Below are 22,795 nucleotides of genomic sequence, written 5' to 3' on the forward strand. Positions count from 1 at the left end.
TGCAGAAGAGCAAGAAATCCCACCATCTACAGTCTACTAGAAAAGAGGTAGCAGATTGCATAAGGAACAAGCAGGTGAAGGAGGGAGAGTGGAAGACGGTTACAGAAAGCAAAACAGAAGGTCAGAGAGATAGAGGGCAGACACTAAGGGTGGAAATAAAGAGCACGTGACTGTCACAGAGGGAAAGGGGTAGGAAAGTGGCTGGTGGGGAACTACACCCTACTTATTTAGAGAATTATTTTCAGCACATACAACTTTTCACAAAAGGTATATAGTTTAAACCTTTTCAAATAGCAGATAATGGGAAATCTACAATAAAGTACAGTGTCTTGGAGAAACAAATTTAACTTAAAATGCAGTGACACAAATTTAGTATATTTAGTCTTAGAATGAAATTTTAACCTTTTGCCCATATGAAATAAATTCTAATTCAATCTATTTTCTTTTTACTGCTTTGATAAGACAACGGAAACAGTCTAATAGGTGACCATGAGATAATAGATTAACACAGAACAAGCTAGAGCCAGTTTCTCCCTAACCCTTTGCTGCATTATGTATTAATCTGAAATTAATTATAAATCACTTTCTCTTCTCCTAAATAAGAGCAAAATGCACACTCTCGCCTTGAAGAGCATGGAAGTATGCCAAAAAGTGCTGGTGTACAAATTTAATTTGTAAGCTTTACATAATTCCTAGCAATAAAGAACAGTTATTACTTTCATCTAAATCATTTCTGTATTTATAAAATAGCAATTCAGCTAAACGACACCATGATAACTATGAGGTAAGAATGACTTTGACTTCATCCATGTGAAAAATGAAGCCGTTTAGAATTCCCAAAGCAAGTTCAAATCACAAAAGCTTTCTTTAAGAATGCTAAGGAATTTTGCATACTCAAAAAAAACTGCAGTGCTTCAGAGAATAAAATCCCATATCTAGTAAGTTATCTTATACTAAAATTATTTTTTAAAAGGTTGCTGATGTATACAATGAAACAAGGATGCAAATACTAAAACTAATGTTGAAGAAAAGAGCAAAGCAAGTAAGTGACCGCATTTATTTTTCAAGAGTCATGAAAGATGTGCTTACATAAATGCTTGGCTTTTTATTGAAAATAATAGTCATCCATTAATTAGAGCACATTATTAGCTAGACATTTGCTTTTATGAAGTGTGGCTAATAAATATTCAATTAGCTAAACTGGTCAGACTCCAACAGTCATTACAGTGTAGCTGACACTGTTAGGAGACCTGAATGATTAAAGCAGGCACCTCAATTAGGTCATTTGTTATTTCCTAAGCAATGGAGATGCTGCACTCAAGTTATGATCACATCCGGTTTAGAACTACCTGAGCAGTGCCAATACAGTATTACTGTCACTGTAGTTGTCACAAGGTAACATTCTCCCTCCATTTTTATAACCAGAAACTGGTTTTTCATACACTGGGTAGCCTGGTAAATGTGGTAGATTAGCTCAACCTATATTGTCACGTCTATAGTTCAAACTGAAGTTCCCGAAGCCACACTTTAAAAAAGTTTCAAAGATATGAATTATATAATCAAGGCAGAACCTCATCTTGAAGAAATAAGGCTAGTTAGAGATTTCCAAAACAGTTTGATCAAACCAAGCAGAAGTCAGGCACCAATCATGTGCATCTGGAATTCTAGCTACTTAGGCTACAGTACAATCTAAGCCAACCTGGGAGAAGAACTCTGCAGGACTCTATCTCTAAATAACCAGCTAAATGCCCAACTAGGGGGTGGCTCAAATGATAGAGCAACACTCAGGGATGATCAAGAAAGCCAAACAGGAGCAAAGGTCATGAGTTCAAGTCATGGAAGGAGAAGGAAACAAAAACAAAAACCTAGGAGAACAAAGTAAACACGAAAACATTCAAATTCACTACCAATTAAGTGTATGCAAATTGAAACTATTATGTGGTTCAACTTTTCCTACATGGAATTAAATTAAATTCTAACACTTTCAATTTCTTGTATGAGCTAAATCGTGACTGCTGGTGGGAAAGGATATCATGTTCATAAGGGTAAATCTGCAATGTGTCACAAGATTGGGAGCTTTCTTTCACTTCTAGGAAAACATTCTGAGTAAAGGAATGCAGCGGGGCACCAGTGGCTCATGCCTATAAATCCTAGCTATTCAGGAGTCAGAGATCTAAGGATCACAGTTCAAAGCCAGCCTAGGAAAGTCCATGAGACTCATATCTCCAATAAACTACCAGAAAAAAAAAAAACAGAAGTGGCGCTGTGGCTCAAGTGGTAGAGCACTAGCCTTGAGCTGAAGAGCTGAAGGACAGTGCCCAGGCCAAGAGTTCAAGCCCCATGACTGACAAAAAGCAGGGCCGGGGGGGGGGGCAAAAAAACACTGCAAGTACAAATATCCTTGTCCTTCTACAGGATCGTAAAAGCAACAACCATGTTCCAAAATAGTAAGGAGTATGAAGAAGTTATATACAATTTTTTGTTTTTCATTTCCTTGAAGTGCACAGGATCAAACCAAATCCCTTCTCATGCTAGGCAAGCACTGGACTACAGAGCTACATCCCCAACCCCTACAGATATTTACTAGCCTCGTTCAGTGTAAAGGCAATGTGCAAAACACAATTTAAGAACCTGGAAAATTCTTTATGCGTAATAAATGAAAGACCGAGTATAAGAGAGAAGAAATTCTTTGCACATGTGACACAGAAATGTTGCATGGACACAGATCAAGTGGTCAACACATTACCTTCAGGTGCGAAATAACGAGCAATTTCATTCTTTTTCATATCTTCCTGCATTGCCTAGATATTTTAGAACAAGTATACATAACTCTAAAATCATAAGCGATGTAGTCATAATATCATAGAAAAAAAGGCTTATTGTGTGATATTACCCTACACTCTGAACACAGCAGTCTATAACTGCATTTTGTTTTCTTGAGATAGGGGCTGACCTAAATCAGTCAGCAGCATAATCACCAACACCTGGACTGATTAAATTTCCTGATGGCTTTAGAACAAGCCTTTGATTCCAAACACTGGCAACCTGTAATTCATCTTATGCCTGGGAATACTTGTAACTACATAGGACCAAAACAGAGGGCGAGCAAAGGCACTGCCCCATGGCAGCCTTCCTGGGCCCATTCAGCTTCGATTTGAGACACGCCTTTTAAAAATAAGTAGGACAATACACCATTACTTGAGATAAATATTTTCAAAAAAAACTTAAATACTCCTTTTATCTATTATTAACTGTTTCCTTAGCTTGAAACTCAGCCATAGCATTTCAGTGAATTAACCACTCTGAGAGTCCTTACAGGAAAATTCCCTAAGGGAGGCCCCCAATTTCCTGACAGTAAAACTTCTAAGAGCTCCTCTTTTTTTCTGGGGTAATCTTTTAGAAACATAGAGAAGAACATCACCATGGAAAATCAGTGATCATAAATAATTATTTTAAAGGCTATGACCCAAGGATTTAGAGAGTTACTACCAGGTGGGGCTCCATAAACTGGAAAAAAAAAAGATACTTAAGATTTGGTCCATTCGATAAGAGGGAGAAAAGATTTTAATTTTTGTCAGTTTATGAAGTTAAGGAAAAAAAAATCCTGGGGTAGGGAAGGTGGCTCAGTGGTAGAGCGCTTGCCTTGCATGGCTGAGGCCCTGGGTTCGATTCCTCAGCACCACATAAGCAAAAAGAAAAAAGCCGGAAGTGGTGCTGTGGCTCAAGTGGTAGAGTACTATAACCTTGAGCTGAAGATATAAGGACAGCACCCAGGCCCAGAGTTCAGGCCCCAAGACCGGACCCCAAAAAAAAAATCCTGAGTATAAACAAAGTTTCATGGATTGGCTTGTCTAATAAGGTCTGAAGGGTCTTCCCTGGGCATTCAAATGTCTTAATAACATACGTCCTCCTAGTGAGGCAGCACACTCCCTGAAAAGCAAGCTCTCTCTGTTCTAGAAGGAGCTCAGTCGGTTTTGTGTGGCTGTGATAGCACTTGTGAGATGGGGTCTGGGTATCTGACAAGGGTCTGCAGGCTGCATCATCCCATGGCAGAAGGCAGAATGCAACAGTGTGTCAAGGAGCCAAGTTCCTTAACTAGCTTTCTCTTAATAAGTAACACACACCCACAGCTGCATTAGTCCATTCCTAATTACCTCTTATTAGCCTCGCCCCCCCCCACCCCAACACTGCACTAGGACTTTAAATTTCCAATACAGGACTTTAAACTTACAGGCAGGCGGGGCGGGGGGGGGGGGTGTGTAGGGGGATGTATAAATCATAGCAGGAGCACAAAAGACACTCATAAATGAAGACTTTTAGTCATAGAATCACAACTCCCAGGTGAGTATTATGGTGTTATGGTAGCACCAGGGTAAATGGTTAACTACTTTGGAGAGTCTCAGTAAAGACTTCTTAAAAGAAGTGACATCTAAGCAGAAACAAGATAAGAACAAATCTTTACAATAACACAGTGGTAGAGATGAGGAATCAGGCTGGGAAAGGAAAGGGAGGGAAAGGAAAGGGGTAAGGGAGTGAGGGTGGGAAAAGAAAGAGAAGGAATTTTCCTGCTAAAGCAGGCATGCTGGAACAAGCCTCTAGAATGCCAGCTTCTTGGGAAGTTGAGGAAGAATCAAAAGTGCAAGGCCAGCCCATATGTTTCAGAAATATTCTATTTCAGCCAGGTGGCTCACACCTGTAATCCTAGCTACTCCAGAGGCTGAGATCTGAGGATTACATTTCAAAGCCAGCCGAGGCAGGAAAGTCCGAGAGAGTCTTATGTCCAATAAACCACTAGAAAAATGGAAGTGGTTGAAAAGTACAAGGTCAGCGCCCAAGCCCTGAGTTCAAGCCCCATGACAAGAAGAAGAAGGAGGAGGAGGAGGAAGAAGAAGAGGAGGAAAAGGAGGAGGAGGAGGAAGAGGGAGGAGGAGGAGGAAGAGGGAGGAGGAGGAGGAGGAGGGGAAGAATTTCAAATTTTTTAATACAATAATTTAAATAGTTCAGTGGCAGATCAGTTGTTTAACATAAATGAGGTCTGGAATTCAATTCCCAATACTAAAAAAAAAAAAAAGGCAAAGGTTCTTATGACTGTAGCTCATCTTTCTCAAATCTGGAAGTCAGGTATGGAGAAACATGCCTATAATCCCAGTACTTGACCCATTGAGGCAAGAGGACTGAGAGTTTGAGGCCGACTGGGTTACAGAGTGAGACCCTGTCACAAAAGCAGCAACAACAAAATTGTGGAACAAAGGGCAAAGGACGAACCAATGCACAGCAACACTCACAAGACAGTATGCTGGAAATGAACTGTAAAGCTGGCGGGGGCGGGGAGAGGGGGTGGATTGGGGAAAGTGGGAGAAAAATGAGGAAGGGGGTAATAAGTTTGACAAGAAGTAAGTAACATATGTAACTGTACAGTTACATATGTAACTGTAACCCCTCTGTACATCACCTTGACAACAAAATTAAATTAGAAAAAGATTTTAAAAAATAAAAAGAAAGCTAATTTGGGACTAGCTCTTTTCACCCCAGATTCTTGGGATAAGACACGGAAGTTTAGACTAAAATTATCCGTTTCTGAAAGCACATCCCCTCTCTCGACATGGGAAAGGAAGAGCCCTGGGAATGACATGCTGCTGTCCTGCGATCCCAAGGGACCACAGCTGACCAAAGAGAAGACTGCTGAAGGACACCAAAGCCTTGAAGAAATCCTTAAGCCCAGATACAATCAGACATCCTTAAACCTGAAACAATCCATCTCGAGAGCCAATTTACTACTGAATCTGGAATCAGATAAACAAGAAAATCCTTTTATTTGAGCCGCAGGGAGATGGATACTAATTAGCAAAAAAAAGGCATCCTGTCAAGTATTATAGGAGGACCCATGGTTCTGCTACTTCCTCTCTTCACAGAGACAGCCACCAGGCTATCTGGCTTTGCTAGCTTACTTACCCCATTTTCCACTTTACCTACAAACACAATGCAGAGACTGGTTAGGAATATTATAAAATTTACATTTCTGGGAAATGTCCACCTTATTGCTAAGGAGCCTATGTCAAAGTTTTGTAAGTGGTACAAACAGCTTGCAGCAACACTGTAAGCCCATGTCTTGACCAACCTGAGATAGAACAGCTGACCACAGAGAGCTCATGCTGATCCAGAGACACCACGCCCACTTCCAGGAACAAAGATGGAGGATGACACAAGTCCTGTGGGATATTTCCTAAGATCCTGGCTCTCAAACAGGCCTCCTGATCATCATTCTACAAAGTCCACGCTGTAAGAATTCAAGTAAAGTGAGTCCTGGATGCCACATTAGATTCTGGCTCCCTAAAAACTTCAGTTTACCTCTGAAATACTGCCTGCTGTCCCTAGAGAGACTCATGTGATTTAAACATAACCTGGGTGTTGATGTGGTCAAGATCAGACTTGGGCAACTTTATCATTTTTATGACAGTACTTCAGTTGAAGAGAAATAGAAATATGAATGAAGACATATAAGTTGAAGAGGAATAGAATATATGAATATATATATATAGAACCTGGTCTCTTACTATTAAATTCAGTGCATTTTTACCAGCCCATAAATTTTCATGTTGATTAAGCATTCTTACAGATTTATAGGTTTTTGTCTAGGATTATACTCTAACTATGCCAGCATCCTACCTCCCACCAAAAATAAATAAAATCACTATGACCAGGCAATGATGTCAGCTACTAATTCCAGAACCATTGTTTTCCTTTACAAATCACACATCCAGGTCAGACTCTGTGGCACATGCCTATAAACCCACCATGGAGAAGACTGAAGGCCAAAGAATAGCTAGAGGCCAGCCACTGACATAGTGATATCCTGTCTCAACCCCCAAAATGTAGTAATAATGAAGTATAAACACAAAATATCCCCACATTGTCCTTCTTTCTGTAATAGTTTCAGAGTAGATTCTTCATGTATGTTCAAGAGAAGAGACTTACAAGCTATGAACTTAGCTACTTTAACTTGCTCAGCCAGAAATGAAAGATTAACATTTTCAAGTTGGTAGTCAAGAGTGGTCATTCAAATATTCGTTATTTAGTAAACACCCCCCCATGGGTATAGTGGTGAATATCTATAGTTCCGTTTGTTCTAGAGACAAGACAGGAAGGTCACTTGAGCCCAGGAGTTCAAGACCAGCCTGGGCAACAAAGCAAGACTTGGTCTCAAACTAGCCAATATATGAATAAAACCATTGCATTAACAAATACAAATAACCTCCAAGAACCTACTAAAAAGTTACCTAAGCTAAGAACCACACCCCCCTCACCTCCCTGGAAAATGTATCTTCTACAAAACACATGCTCTTGGAGAGTATGTTGTAATCTGTGTATTAAATATTATATGCTTCTTCAATATTTAAATATAAACATTAGCAGCTCAAAAATTTCAACCTAGTAATAAATAACACGATATGAAGTTTTAAAATTTTCTGAATGTGACATGTAAAATAAGACTAGATATATTTGGTTTGGGTACAGAAAAAAAAATATTAGTTCACAGGTACTGCTCACAATACAAGAAAAACAAGGGAAGCTAGGCTGAGCAGGCCTTACTGGGAAGACAGAGTAGTTCTAAACTTAGGAAAGAAAAAATGAATAGACAGAGTGAATTTAATACCTCACAGAGATGGGGGGGGCACAGTAACTCTTGCTGACACAAACCACTGCACCTCCCCAAACCACTGTTCCCATTATAATGGGAATTTTACAAATCAAATCTGAACTCATTCTGAGAGCTGAAGTCACCCCCGCCAGTCATTCCCACTGTATTACCAGTTAGGGCACCTAGTATAAGGTCTTTATCCATGCTAGTCCCTAAATATTTGCAAACAAATGAATAGGAAATGGACCACGTGAAAAAAGATAAGTAGCCCTCACCTCTACCTCTGGAGAGTTTGAGGCACTACTTTTAAATGCAATTAATCCTCAAGCCCTTGGAAAATAGCCAAAGGGGAAACATATTTACATGATTAAAATGGATGGAATCTCTGGGAAGGGTTAAACAACTTTCTCAAAGTAAATAGAAGGCTCTGTTTCCAGCTGCAGAAAGGATACCGGTATGTAATTCATTTCCTAGGTGGATGGCTTTCAATCCCAGGCCCTGCTACCTAACCACAAGAATGCTCAGATCAACAACCACTACTACTTACAGCTGGCTGCTGCTCCTCCCTCCAGCTCTGCAAGTTCCTTTTCAGCCCTTCCCCAGCCTCATCCTCCAGTGCCAGGACCTGGGCTTTTCCAGGTCAGTCCTGATTCAATGCCTTTTCCTCCAGCCCTCCCCACAGGGACACACACTTATCAGACCATATGTTTAGGAAAGGGCGGGAGGGGTATGTGGTGTCTATCACTCCGTGTGTAAGACATCACAGAAAATGAGCTTACTAACATATGAAAATGTCATTATCATTCCATGTTCACCTCTGTCACAGCCAAATGATATAAATTTATGATATAAATGTATCTTATTCTCATGCTTCCTGGGCAAGCTACTTATGAACTAACTGCAAGTCCAACACAACATTTATACGACCAGTTTGAACATTTTAAATAGGATAAGGCCTCAAAGCTTAATTTCATAAGGGAAAGACGAAAGGGATACAGGCAAGCACTTATTCTGTCTGTGCTGTGGGACACAAGCTTTTCTTTCTTTCTTTTTTTTTTTTTTAACTTAAGACATCTGATATTTGAAATGCCAAACCTCTACTCTTCTGCAGTAACAAGATGGTTATCATTCGGAATATCATTTCTCTCTCCAGAAAGTACTGGCATATGAGCTGAAAATGGAAAGTGACTATTTAAAAAAAAATCCAATGAGTTCATTAGAATTTAGTTTGGTCTTGTCAGAAGATCTTCTTTGCTCCTGTTTAAATGAAAAGGTCTATTTACAAACAAAGGAAGTAGTCTCACACATTAGGATCATCCTCCAGGTGTGTCCACTTCTATACTCCACTCAGATCCGGGTTTCTCCACCAGAGCAGTGGAGAATGGATTCACACTTGGGAAAACAAGTTTCTGACACATTGGCTTGATCAAAGAACAAAATTCGAAGCATTGCCATCTGCCAAGATGACAAATGAAACCAGGTACACCGTTTATGGTGTTTTGGTAACAAAACCTCTAAGTCAGATGACAAGGAGGAACTATAAATTAGGCACCCAAGAAAAGAAAACAAACACGAAAGGTTGAATCTAAGTAAGTCACAAAGGCTTATTAGTCTTTATGCTTCCTCAAATTCTTTAAGGAAGTCTACCATGTAGAGCAAAATGTTAACAAGCCTGGTTATTTGGTTTCTGTTCCTGTCACATTGCAAGCAACAACTGGAAAGGCAGGAAGACAAGCAAGTCTAGCGGGAAAGGAGGAGTGAGCCTTAGCCATTGCGTGTTTAGAGATCGATTTCTTTTGGAAGGGAGGGTGTTACATCTTTCCTATCACATCAGTTTAAAGAGCTTCAAGTTGGCTAGAAATCCTGTTTTGCATCTTGATTTTCCCTTCACAACTTCCAAGAGGACTTCTAGTTTGGAGCGAATAATTCACAACTTGAAAGTGGTCGCTTTATATGCCTCTCTTGGATGACCCAGTCTCATGAGACTGGACATAGGGAAAAGGGCTGCTTGCCACCCATCTTTCCTAGTCAGCTGCACAACCGCACGGGATAAATGCTGTCACATAACAAGCTGCATCATAGAATATTAAAGGATAGCTTTGCCTCATAGTCCAGAACACAACCAAATATCAAGAATGAACAGAATGAAACCAAAGCCAAACTCACAAAGTTTTTAGCCAAAAACCAAACAACCACCACCCAAAATACATACAGATTTGGTTGGAAGAATTATTTAGGGAGCCAGTCTCTGATGGCTCGCTCCGATCTATAATCCTACCTACTCAGAAGGCTGAGACCTGGAGGACTGCAATTCACAAACAGCTATTGCAGAAAAGTATGTTGGACTTCAGTTAACTAGCAAAATGCTGGACTGGAGGCATTGCTCAAATGGTAGAGTGTTAACTGTGAGCAAAAAAAGTCCAGTGAGCTCAAAACCCTGAGTTCCTGGTACTGGCACCAAAAGAAAAGAGAAGAGCGTCCTGGTTTTCATTGAGATAGGGTCTTGCTATTTAGTAGCCCAGGAAGCAGTCTTTCTACCTCTGTTTCGCACCACCAGTTCAAAGCCCAGGCTGATTTTGAACTTATGAGCTCAGTAAGTTGCTGGTAATACAGATGTGCACCATGAAGATCAGCAAACACTATTTTAAATTGAAAAAAAATTATCCATTCCCAAATCAGAGTTTTTCTCCTTCAAAGGAAAATTTTTATTTCCTATTCTTATTTCTATTGTCCAGTCTCCAGAAACTGGAAGAGGGCTGGTGTTCTAGATAATGGTGACAACTACTGCCTTCTCTGTCTGGCTGTGCTGGAGTCAGCACAGTGCAGGAAAGGGTTCAACTCAGCAGCCCTGGCTCAACCCTGGGCAGTCCCAAGAAAGGATTGCAGTCAGCTATGCAGAAGCTCTTCAAATATTCTAGCTGGTAAATTTTTTATGCCTCAGGTCGCAGGCCTCATAATGCCATTCAGATTAGTTGATGCAAACAAGTTCAGTTTTATAGTGAACACTTAACTTTTGCTCTGGAAAGTTGGGTGTATGACTGGCTGAGTTCACTCGCCAAGTTGCTGCATGACTGACTGGCCCTATTAGTTTAAAATAAAAAAAAAATTCTGAGCTAGGCACTGGTGCCTGATGCGTACAATCTTAGCTACTTGGGAGGCTGAGATAGAGGATCACAGTTCAAAATCAACCCGGGCAAAAAAAAAAAATCCCCATGAGACTCTCATCTCCACTAAACTTCTCAAAAAAGCCAGAAGTATCATTGTGGCTCAAGTGGTAGAGCTCCAGTCTTGAGCACAAAGAGATTCAGGAACAGTGCCCAAGTCTTGAGTTCATGCCCCAGGACTCGCAAAAAAATAAAGTCTGAGTTCAGCTTCTTAGTTACAACACTTTGCACAGGTGTTCAAGCTTTGTTACTCAGAGAATTCAGCACCTAGATGGGACTTCACTGAGAAGATACCTCAAAGTCTGTGCTTGGTTTCTCCTAGATTTTTCCACATGAGCCTTTGTCCTTAAATGGTTTTCATCTGTATCTTGGCAATAATAAACCACAGTTGTGAGAACAGAAGCTCTGATCCTGTGGATCCATCCACTGAGCTACCAAGTCTAAATGTCATCCACAGCCCCTTACACACTGTACTAAGTCAATGCTGAAAGCCCTAAAGTCACAAACAACAACAAAGTCAGGACTCAGAGAGGCTAAGGAGTTCGACTGACAGGCTCAAAATCCAAATCTGGGAGCTCATTCTACTGTGCCATGATATAATAGTATGAGTTATACATAATTTTCAAAATAAATCTTAAAACCTAACCACCAATTGTAATCTTTCTTTTGCAAAGCCTACAAACCTTGGAATGGTTTTGACTAATCAACCTGTGAGTTCTCTCCAATTGCTATTCATTATTTGGTGTATGTCTCTAATCTCCTCTGAACTTTCATATTTTGCATCTAACCATTCATAATGACATACCTATTTCATCTAATCTAACATAGATCAGATATAGAGATCTAAGTGTGAAATGCAGTACAGAGCATTGTCCTTGCGTGTTTAGAGGGGCAAACTGAAAGAGCACTAAAACAAGCTGCAGGTGTGTGCAGGTGGGGAGGAGGTGCACATTTCAAACACATTTCATGTTTTGGTTCAATGTTCAACAGCAGAATATGGTTAGAACAGCACCTCTTAACTCATTCAACCTGAGTAATGGCACTGAGAAGTACTAAATGTCTACAGTGACCAAAATGTTAGTAACTCAGTACTCGGTACTACTTGCCTAGTAGGGGAGAAACCTGGAGTTTGATTCCCAGCAAATGGAAAGAGGGAGAAAGAAAGGAAGGAGAAAAGAAGAGAAAGGTAACAGGAGGGAGAGGGGGAGGGAGACAGAATTGAGAGCACTGGAAATCTTAAATTAATACCATAGGAAGTCAACATAAGAAGCTCATTTTAAATTCAACTATCTTGAGTTCAAAAAATCAAATTTTTTCTTGGCCCAAGTTTCATCATTTTGGAGCCAGATTCAACCAAGAATAGTAATCTCACTGAAATCATCTAATTAATACACACGGAAATCACCATCCTAGGCTGATTTTCTCATAAAAATAAGCCGTTAAAAAAACTGGCTCACAGTGAATTATTCAAACTTTTTTTTCTAAGTTAACTAAAAATAAATCGAGCCATTCACTATTGAAGTCATTTCAATTTCAGTTGCGGTAATAGACTAATAGCGGCTTTTCCACTGGAGGATTTTTTTTTCTGCATATTTAGCTGTGACGCATTTTCACAAGAAATAAAAGCTGAATCTGCTTTTGTCCATCAGAGATGTTAGCATTCGCCTTAGATTCCCCCAATCAACATAGAGGACACAGGTCTTAAGAAGATCAATGGCATGAATTCATACTATCCTACCAATGTATTATCACATAAAGAATTCCTTCAGTGAGGCTTTGGCTCATTGCCTCTCAAATTAAGAAGCCCTGGAATTGACTGTATCCTTTGGCTGTGTGAGGTACCTCTGGTTTCCCAGAATCCTAAAAGCCATGTAAGAAGTATTCATATAGAAGGCTAAGCATGATGTCGTTTCCTAAAGTTATTGACTATCACTGTCTTCAAAAAAAAAAAAAAAAAGTCAGGCTGGGAAGGTGGCTCAGTGGTAGACTGCTGGCCTTGCATGCATGAGGCCCTGGGTACAATTCCTCAGCACCACATAAGCAGAAAAAAGCCAGAAGTGGTGCTGTGGCTCAAGTGGTAGAGTGCTAGCCTTGAGCTGAAGAGCTGAGGGACAGCGCCCAGGCCCAGAGTTCAGCCCTCACAACCGATGGGGGGGGGGGAGTGTTTCTTCCTTAGCACTGTAGGCTAAGGCAAAAGGACTAGAAGTTACATGGGCTTACAAAGGGAGATCTTGTCTCCAAAAGTTATAATCATCCTCCATCGAATTTGCTTCTGGACTAATGTTGAAAAAGTCTGCATAGTGTTTTAAAATTCTTCACTGAGTTACCAAGTAGACACTCTCATTGATTTTTTTCAATGTAATTCATCAAAGAAATGAAATATTTAGACAAATTCCCTCCCCATGAACTTCTCCAAAGCCTACTCTATCAGTCTGCTCCCTAAGAAGCTGGACTCTAGTCCAAGTGACAGATCTGAAGAGGATACAATGAGAGCCCTGCTCCACTATCTATCTCTAATACTTCATTATGAGTCTGACTTCTAATTACACAGCAGAAAGGCCTCTGCTAACTTCAGGGCAATGATGAGTAAGAACACTTGAGAGCCCTTATCCTAAGTGGCCGCCACATAACTGAGGACACACAGAAAGAAGCAGAGAAATAAACCCTCCTGTAGAAAAGTTAGCAACATGAAATGCTAAATGCCTTTTAACCTAAGCCTTCCTGGTCATAGAGCGATTTCCATAAATATTGCTGAAAATCAATTCTTTAGAGCTCAATAAAAAAAATCAGCAATTTATATTTCTGTTATATTTTTATTTACCCCTGAATAACCCTGAAGTTCCTTTACCTCCTAGATATGTCCAATACACCCTGTTATATAAACAGCTCCAAAAATGAGTCATTAAACCTGTTCATTTTCAGACCTATTTGGACACAACATTAATATGTGATGAAAAAGTTTGGAAAGTGCTTTCACATAATGTAGGAAATAATATTACTCTGACATTTCAGAAATAGTAGAAACAGGATATAGTGGTGCACTCCAGAAATCCCAGAATTTGGGAGACTGAAGCAGAAACTTCCTGAAGTTTGAAGCCAGCGTGGGCTCCATCCCAAGTTGGACATCAGCCTGAGCTACGCGGTGACACCCTGTACAGACTCTGAAGGCTCTATACATATATCTTTTTTTTAATTTTGTGCCAGTGCTAAGATTCAAACTCTGGGCCTTGTACTCTTGCCTGGCTTTTTCACTAACAGATGGCACTTGTCCATTTGAAACAAACCTCCAGCACCAATTTTTTCAGGTTATTTTAGACAAGAATCTCTTAGAGTTGTCAGTCGCCCTGGGCCAACTTCCAACCAAGATCTTCAGATCTCAGCCTCCAGAGTAGCCAGGATTGAGTGTGAGCCACCTTCACCTGCTCTGTTTTCCCTTTTTGCCTGTACTGTTTTCCTCTGTAAATATGAAAGACTAATAAATACAATCATACTATCCTCTGCCTCAGCTCTACATTTTCAAATACAATAAATATTTTATAAGTGATTCTTGGATCATAATAATCTGTACTTGTTTTCTTTTTGTAAAAATAATCTGTACTTATGTCTTTTAAAGAAAACAATGAAATAGTAAGTAAATATGTTTTCAGTTTTTGTGTTGTCTTTTGTTTGTTTCCTGAGACAGGTTCTCCTAGGCTTGCCTCGGATTCAAAATCCTCCTGCCTTTGCCTGGGATTACATGCCTACATCACTACACTGGCTAAGAAGACAGATAAAAAAACAATAACAACTGCACTTGAGCTGGTTGTCTCAAAATAATCAGAGTCAACTACCAGCTAACTTCCTGATAATTTCCATACAGAAAAACTGCCCTAACTGCACTCTAGCTTCAACAGATCATTCTACTTAAATTTACTATTGAGCTAGGAACAGGCCATGAGTTCATACCCCAGTACTAAATTAATTAATGACATCTTCTTAATAAAAAAAATGCATTTCCCACCCATCTTCCCTGAAGTACAAGTAGATGAATTTCAGAAATGTAGTAAGTACAGAAGATGATTATGTTTCAATAACTTAGCTAATTATTTGCTTATATGAGAACAGAACAATGGAAGCTATTGAAATTGTTTTAGAGAGGGCAAGAGGGCAAGAGAGAATGACAGAGGTGATGAATTCGAGCTGGGTTCCTTCTGTGCTTGTGTGGAAATGTCACCAGGAAACCCTGCTGTACCACTGAAGTGCACTAAAAAATATTCCAAAAAATAAATATTTTAGTCAACCGGCCTGCCTAAAATAACTACATCAGTGGCAGTTATCTTAAAACTAGATTTATCTCGTAAAGCACCATCTACACAAAAACAAATCTGGGCAGAGAATTCCACAATATTTTTAAGATTGATAAAATTTCATTTAGATGTGTGTTCTTTTTAAATACTGCAGACTAATGATGAAGAATTTAAATGGATTAGCCAAATATTTGAATAAGGATTCTGCAGCCAAGGGACATAATTTTCCAACTATTTTACTTAGCTCTGGGCTCTGCACCTCCCTTGCCAACCAGGAGATTTGCAGTACTGCCCCTGGCAGGCATGCATTAGAAATCTCCTCCCCAGCCCTAAACATTCCCAATTATTCTAGTCATGCCAGCACAACCAATGCCCCTAAGTCTTCCATAAACATTGACTTGTACTGAATCACAGTCCTGCTCTGTCTTTTGCTAACTCTGCAGCTATTTAGGTTACTCCAGCCTCAGTTTCTTTAGCAATAAAATGTAAATCAGAGGACCACATGCCTACTTGTCTCACCTCACACAGGCATTGAGATGAAGCCAGCAAGGAGCATACAGAGAACACAGCAGAGACTGTCCTCAGTGAAAACCATTCACACTATTACCTTCCATCCACAGAAGAGATGATTTTTCCCCCTAACATATAAGCTTTAAGCAAGTTACACTTGTATTAAATTGGTAGTTGCTTTAGGTCTGTAGTTTAAAAACTCATTTAATAATAAAACTCTTTACACACATACACACACACCCAAAACAAAAACAAAATCAAAAACAAAAAAACACCTCATAGAGGACAGAGAAGAGCAGCTGTAATTTAGAAAGGGATAGAAAACAACCTCCAGATCCTCACGCAGCTGTCCCAACTCCTGACGGCATTTTCCCAGTGCTCCAAAGAGGGGATAGCTCACACCTGAAGGCCTAGCTAAGGCGGCTGACATCTGAGGACTGAGATTCAAAGTAAGCCCAAGCAAGAAAGTTTACATGAGACCCTTAGCACCAACTAAAAGGAGGAGGCTACAATGCTTGCTAAGAAATGTACTCATTATCTTGCCCATGTAATTGTAACCCCTCTGTACAGTATTTTCACAATAAAAAATAAATAAAAATTTTTAAAAAATGTAAAAACAAACAAACAAGCAAACTGTGACTCCAAGTGGTAGAGCAATAGCAAAAAACGTAAGGGACAGCAACCAGGCCCTGAGTTCTTTCTCTCTTTCTCCCTCTCTCCCTCTCCCCTCCCCCTCAAAAATACAGTTTTTTGAGTAGCAATTTGTAGGACATCTTAAAATCATGGTAAGAAAGTCTCCATTGTTAAGTGAAGCATGTTGGCTGTGTCTTAAAAAAATGATCCCCATGTACTCACTTTCTTACTAAGTAACTGTAACCCCCATGTACATCACCTTGACAATAAAATGAACACTTAAATAAAAAAAATTTTTAAATGGTCCCTCTTTTTTGCTTTAGTTTGTTTTTTGGTGGTGGTGATGTTGGTATTTGTTTTGCTTTGTTGCGGGGCGGGGGATAAAGAAGAGGCACAGAAAGGGAGGAAAGGCTCACAAATGCAATCATGGTATTAAGTATGTGGAAAATGAACTACGTGACTTGTGGGCAGGACTTTGTGGGCAAAGTGAAGGAAGTAGTGACATTGCCAAAAACAGAAATGTACTCATTAACTGACTTCTGAAATGGTCACCCCTCTGTATAACACCTTAATATCAACAATAAATTTATATTTAAAAAAATTGTACCTCTTCCTTCTGAGATCCTTGAAGAGCATTGGATTTCAAAATAACTGCACATTCCAACGTTTTTACAATAAGCACTTCTGCATTGCTTTCATAGCTAAAGCCTTCTAAAAAGATGGACACACACACACACACACACAATTTGTCTTTCCTAATGAAGTCCAAAAAAACCAAACTGCCTTTAGCCATAAGAAGATTGCTTCCCTCTTATAAGAAAGTATTTCATGGACTGGGAACCAGGTAGAAGCCCCTAAGAGAGTTTGCTTGAACATAGGAGTATTTTTTAACTTTTGATTGAATTAATTATTTTTAGGGCTCCAGTAAGTCCTCTAGTAAGCCAAATTCTTCATAATTCTCTGATATCTTAAACTATTGTGTCTGTCTCCCCATCCATTCCCATACACATGCCCACAAAGGCACAGGAAACAGAGAACAGGACTCACAGCTTACTTAACTAGGCAACTCTGGATTCCTATGAAATTGCACTGCAAGTGGCATCACAAGACTAAGGACTCTCTATAAAGTGTTTGAGTGTCTCCATACTTGGTCATTTAGGTTAGGAAATCCCTTCTCATCTGCTAGAGTTTTCAGCCCTCATTTCATAATTTCATTTCACTCAGCATTTAGTTACTGAGAAAATATTACACTACCCACACTGGGCTAGGGAAACCACAATGAACAGGACGACGTCCTAAAAGACATATAATACGTAGAAGAGAAGAACATAGTGGTATACATGGAATCCTAGCAATCTCAAAGGGTTGAAACAGGACAATCCAATAATGTGAGGCCAGTCTGAGCTACTTGGTGTGACCTTGTCTTAAGAGAGAGGGAAGTGAAATACTGAGATATAAACAGGTAAAGGATGGAAAGGTAGCACATAGGGACTCCTTTCTTTTCCTTCCTTCCTTCCTTCCTTATTATTTATCTTGCTCTCTCCAGTACTAGGGATTGGACTGAAAAGCCTGGGCTGTTCCTTGGCGTTTTTGGCTCGAGGCTGGTGGTATTCTACCATTTGTTTCATGCCTCCATTCCAAAGAAAGTGGGTTTTGTTTGTTTGTTTGTTTTGGAGGGATGACTGGGGCTTAAACTCAGGATCATGTTCTCTGGTTTGACTTTCCCCAAGTTACATGGATTTTTTTTCTGTTTGTTTTTTGTTTTCCATTTTGGAGGGAAAATAGGTTCTAGAGCTTGAACTCAGGGCCTTTGCTCTTGTTGGGCTTTTTCTGCTTCAAGCTGGTACTGTAGTATACCACTTGAACCACATCTGTACTCCTGACATTACTATTATTACTGTCACACCTGACATTCAAAAACATTTACCTGGACAGAATATACTTTAAAAGATGATCACATAGAAGTATTTTCTCATACAACTGAGGGAATACACAGGCAGGCAATTTTACACATCCAACAAAATATTACATTTCTAATATTGTAACTTCTAATATTAGAATTCTTTATTTCTAGGTAATATTTCACAAATATATAGCTCAGGATGCCCCTGAACTCTTGATACTCCTGCCAGATTCTGGGATTACACGAGTGAGCCATGCTCAGATTAAATATAACAATTATAATGTGATCACACTCTGATTAGAAAGCTCTGGATTTAATACAAATATCTTTATTCTCATAGTCTTTCTAAAGGAAAGTCAGTAATAGTAGTAGTATGTTTTTGAATGGAAAAAGTAGCATCTCAGAAGTGTATAGTACTGTCTTATAATGCATATATTTCATATGCTCACAGACTCACAAAATTCTAAAAGACAGAAAAATCATATGGCTTTTCCATTTTTTTAAGTTTTTCCTTTTTTGTCAAATCTTTTCCGAATTGTCTTCCAACAACAATTCTGATTCATGTATTTTTTAAAACTACAGAATTCTATCTTGCCAATCTTTGCCTGACTGAACCCTCACCCTTGGGGAACCCCAAGAACCATCCATGGTGGAGCCATTGGGCTCCTCTTCCTCTTCCCTTGACTTTGGTAATCACTGGCCTGAAGACTCAGCCCGCGTTCCTCCCTTCAACAGACGTCACAACCTATATTATACCTTCTGTTTGCTCTACCACTAACTCCATGTCTGATTACAAGTGAAATGAAGAAACACAGCCCAAAATCTTTGGAGCATTAATGAGTTTTCTGCTAATCAACACAGAAAAGAAAAAATCACAAACGTGACAAAATGTAAGGATAAATAAGTTGTGCACAAACTCCAAATTGTGTATAGTTAAGGCCTCTTCTTGGCACACGTCTAAAATTAGGAGACCAACTGGGTAAAAACTGGCCCTGAGCCACTAACTAGTATACAGTTATTCTTCCAAGGAGTCTGGAAATTGGAGGTGTTTATGAGATCTACTGCTATAATGAATTAATCATAAATATATATGATTACCATATATATGATTAATATATATGTATATGTATCACAAATGTTCAAGCATGGACAAATGCTATAGTAATATTTAATGCTTTTTCTTCAGTCAGTCCTTCTCAGTCAACAGATATTAAATACTGAATCTTTTTTATTTTTATTTTCTGGTGCAGAACTGTCTGCATGCTCAAAATGGTGGAGAATCATGATGTCCTGAAAGAAACCCAGGTCCCAGCAGTCTGACAGAACAGGGCTTACACCACAATGCCATCATTGAACTGAGTGAATCTGACCAGGTATGTTAAAACTCTGAGCGACAGCCAGTACACTGCAAGTGAAGATGATAATTCCATGAACGTTCCCTTCAAGGAAAATTAAGTTAACTCGGCCTCTGAACTGACCACTTCCTCCTCTCTTTCTTCACACCTCCACCAAGGCAGAATAGTAATGTGACCAGGCACTTTGCCTTACAAAGGCCACCATAAAAAGACTGATATACCAGGCACTGGGCAGCCTTGGCACCATTTCTTCTTCAGCATTTCTTCCCATCCACAGATTTTTTTTTAAGGAAGTTTTAAAAAAGTTCAATATCCTTTTTTTTTTTAATACTGACATGGAAGGTCAGTCTTTAGAACAATGTGTAATTCACTCGTAGAAAGTGTCACAGAGGAAATGGTATTTTAAGTTTTATCTGCCACTTGAATTGAGAACTGCTTCTGAAGTATTCTCTCAATCATTTAGTTGAAATGGTAGTTAAATACAATTAAATATAATTGTGTACAATCTCTGTAAGATTGCTACTTCCTTCAATGGTGAAGTAAATCTTATTCACCTGAAAGAAGATTATTAATCAAATATTGTAAGTTACGAAGCACACTCAATCAAGATAGAGAATTATTTTAATTTTAAATGCCTGATTGAAATGTCAAGATGGGAAAGAGATGATTAAATATGGGTTTCTAATGTAGGTAATGGGAATAATGTTTTTATTTTCAGGAGATAAAAAATATAATCTCATCTGTTCTCAAGTACAAACAATAAATAAAGGGATTATTTACTGTATTGTATGAAAATGATTTTTAGCATGTTGTACTGCAGAACAAGCTTTGGAGAAAGCTCAGTAATCACTGGGTCAAAAACTATCTTGTGACAATTTTCAGCTGTTCAACACTAGCTATACAAGTCCTAGATATTCAAATCAGATACAAAAGAAAAACATTACTCCTTAATCCAATTACATGGGAAAGGAAGTATTTCTTACATGAAGAGAACTATGGTACCTATTCATTCAGTGAAACCTGATGTTATCTAGATGTGTTAATTATTCACTATAACACCTTGGCCTTGTTCCTGAATGCAGTCGCACCATCTCCACCTCAAGCTACCAGAACATCAGTTCAATAATTGCTGATAAAGAATCCTAACTGTAATATAGAACCAATATTAGAGATTTGAGTTCTAGTTCACTCTTCATTACACAGATAAGTAAACTGAGACTAAAAGAACTGAAATGTCTCACAGAAAATCAGAAAACAGGTTTGCCAAAAGGGCCCAGTCAGACTCTCCTATCTATACATTCTACTGAAGAACAGTAACAACCACATGTCCACCTGAGTGTGTGGGAATGTTCTCAATAGGCCACAAGAGCATATTTTAGCTGTTAAAATAATCCAAGAGGGCATTAGTCATACACAAATGTCCTTTGGCTATTAAGTGTGGGAGCAGTGTTAATTTAATCAACTATCCTCCGGTTTCATTTTATCCACAATTACAAAGATGACAGTACTCTCATAAATTAGCAATAATGCAATTTGATTCTCTCCCAAAGAGTACACTGAAGTTTGGTGATTCATTGTTATATTGTCCACAATATTCAATCAGTGTTTGATCAATCCTGGGACTGAAGTAATACTGGGTAAACAGGAATTTGATGACCACTTAATTAAAGCTTCTCTAAGAGATAGAAAGCAACCCAGCTCCTCAGTGCTTTGAAAGTACACATTAATACCAAGCTTTTAAAAGGTATGTACAAAAGGAAGCATTTTGTTTTGCAGTTTTGTGTTCATCGATGCTTCCATTAGCTAGTCAGGAGTCAAATGATACTGAATGTCAAGTCTCAAATGCAGAGCTGGGCTGAGGAATCTCTATGGTAAGCCCCAGACAACCACTACAGTTGGCCCTAAAAGACTAAATGAAAACACTGATGTTACAGAGAAAAACAGCAAGGTCTATTTGGTCCCTTGTTCTCACTCTAACACCACGTTCTCAAGACAAAATTGGTTTGGGCTTATTCATAATTGTTGACGGCTTTTCTATTAAAGTATGCATGTGTTATTCCTCTCCTAAAAGGAGGAATGACAGCCACTCCTGCTACATAAACTCTCCAAATTCTTTCTTACAACTAAATGTGAACCACCACCACCACCACCCCCCAAAAGAAAACAAAAAAAAATCAAACTGTGTAGTGGCATGTTTATGTCAACCTTCACAAAACATGCAAACAGACAGGCTGCCTGTCCCTCTCTCCAGGCAAATCACCACTTGTGACCAATTTTGTGACATTGTCTTTTACCCATTTCACTTCTTACCCAATATGCCAGCCTGGGCTGCTGGTAACCCAAGCCCAGGACGCCCTGAGAGCAATCTACTTCTGGAGCAGGGAGGGAAATAAACAGGAAAATCAACAGCAAGAGTTCTCTGCTGCCCATGCCTGTGGCTGGGTTTCAGAAACGCTTCCATCCTATTTTATTTTCCCTCCTGCTACTGGAAAAAAAAAATGGAGAGGGGGCGGGAGGGGAGAGGGCGGACCTCAGGCTTGGGATGAGCCCCAGAAAGCAGAGACAACAGGCAAATAAAACACCCAAACACGGAACCCGCGAAGAACAAAGGAAACACCAGCGTGTGAACAGGAAATGAAGCAACTCCAGACGCATAAAAATACCTTTTGGGGCCGCCAACGTAGGTGAAAGTAAAGGTGGAGTCTGAGTATCTGAAATCTGAAACGGAAAGTCTAGTTAGGAGCTGCCCCTGGGGCGGGGACGCGGGGGGAACTGATCCTCTCGAACCCCAATTCTGACTGGCACCTCCTATTGAACCTAGTCAAGGGAGGCCTGGGCGAGCGGGAGCCCCGAGCCTGGAGCGTGGCTGAGTCCCCGCGCGCCCCGGCGGGCGAGGGGAAGGGGGGTGGGGACGCCGCGCACCCCCTGCCGGGTGCAGCTGAAGGCCGCCCCCCGCAACAAGTGCCGGGTGCCATGGCAACGGCGGGAATTTCCCGGCTGGGCGGCCGGAAGCGGCCCCCGCCGGGCTTCACACCGCTAAACCAAATAAATAAATAACGATAAATAAATAAACCCGGATCCCGGTCAGGGGTGCAAAATGGACGTTGAGCGACCCCCCGATTCCCACACTAGAATGCGGGGGGGAGGGTTGCGGGATAGCTCGGGAACCCCGAGAGTCTTCTTCACTTTCTGGGGCAATACCATACCAGTCGGAAAAGGGGATCGGGGGAGCCGAGGGGGAGGGAGCGGGAGATCGGGGTCGCAGGGCACTCCCTCACCCCCCTCCCACCCCGAGGGGGGCCTCG

General features: G+C 40.0%; 1 protein-coding gene across 3 annotated transcripts in view; it reads right to left on the reverse strand.

Annotated features, from left to right (window-relative positions):
* Parp8 (poly (ADP-ribose) polymerase family, member 8) overlaps positions 1-22,795 on the reverse strand; it is a 168,743-nt gene that overhangs the window by 144,598 nt on the left and 1,350 nt on the right. For all 3 annotated transcript variants that reach the window (XM_013018605.1, XM_013018604.1, XM_013018603.1), the window contains exon 3: positions 22,154-22,208. In XM_013018605.1, coding sequence (XP_012874059.1) covers positions 22,154-22,208 — 55 coding nt within the window. The remainder of the gene's footprint in view (positions 1-22,153; positions 22,209-22,795) is intronic.

Source organism: Dipodomys ordii, unplaced genomic scaffold (assembly GCF_000151885.1).
Source record: "Dipodomys ordii isolate 6190 unplaced genomic scaffold, Dord_2.0 Scaffold41, whole genome shotgun sequence".
Classification (NCBI taxonomy): domain Eukaryota; kingdom Metazoa; phylum Chordata; class Mammalia; order Rodentia; family Heteromyidae; genus Dipodomys; species Dipodomys ordii.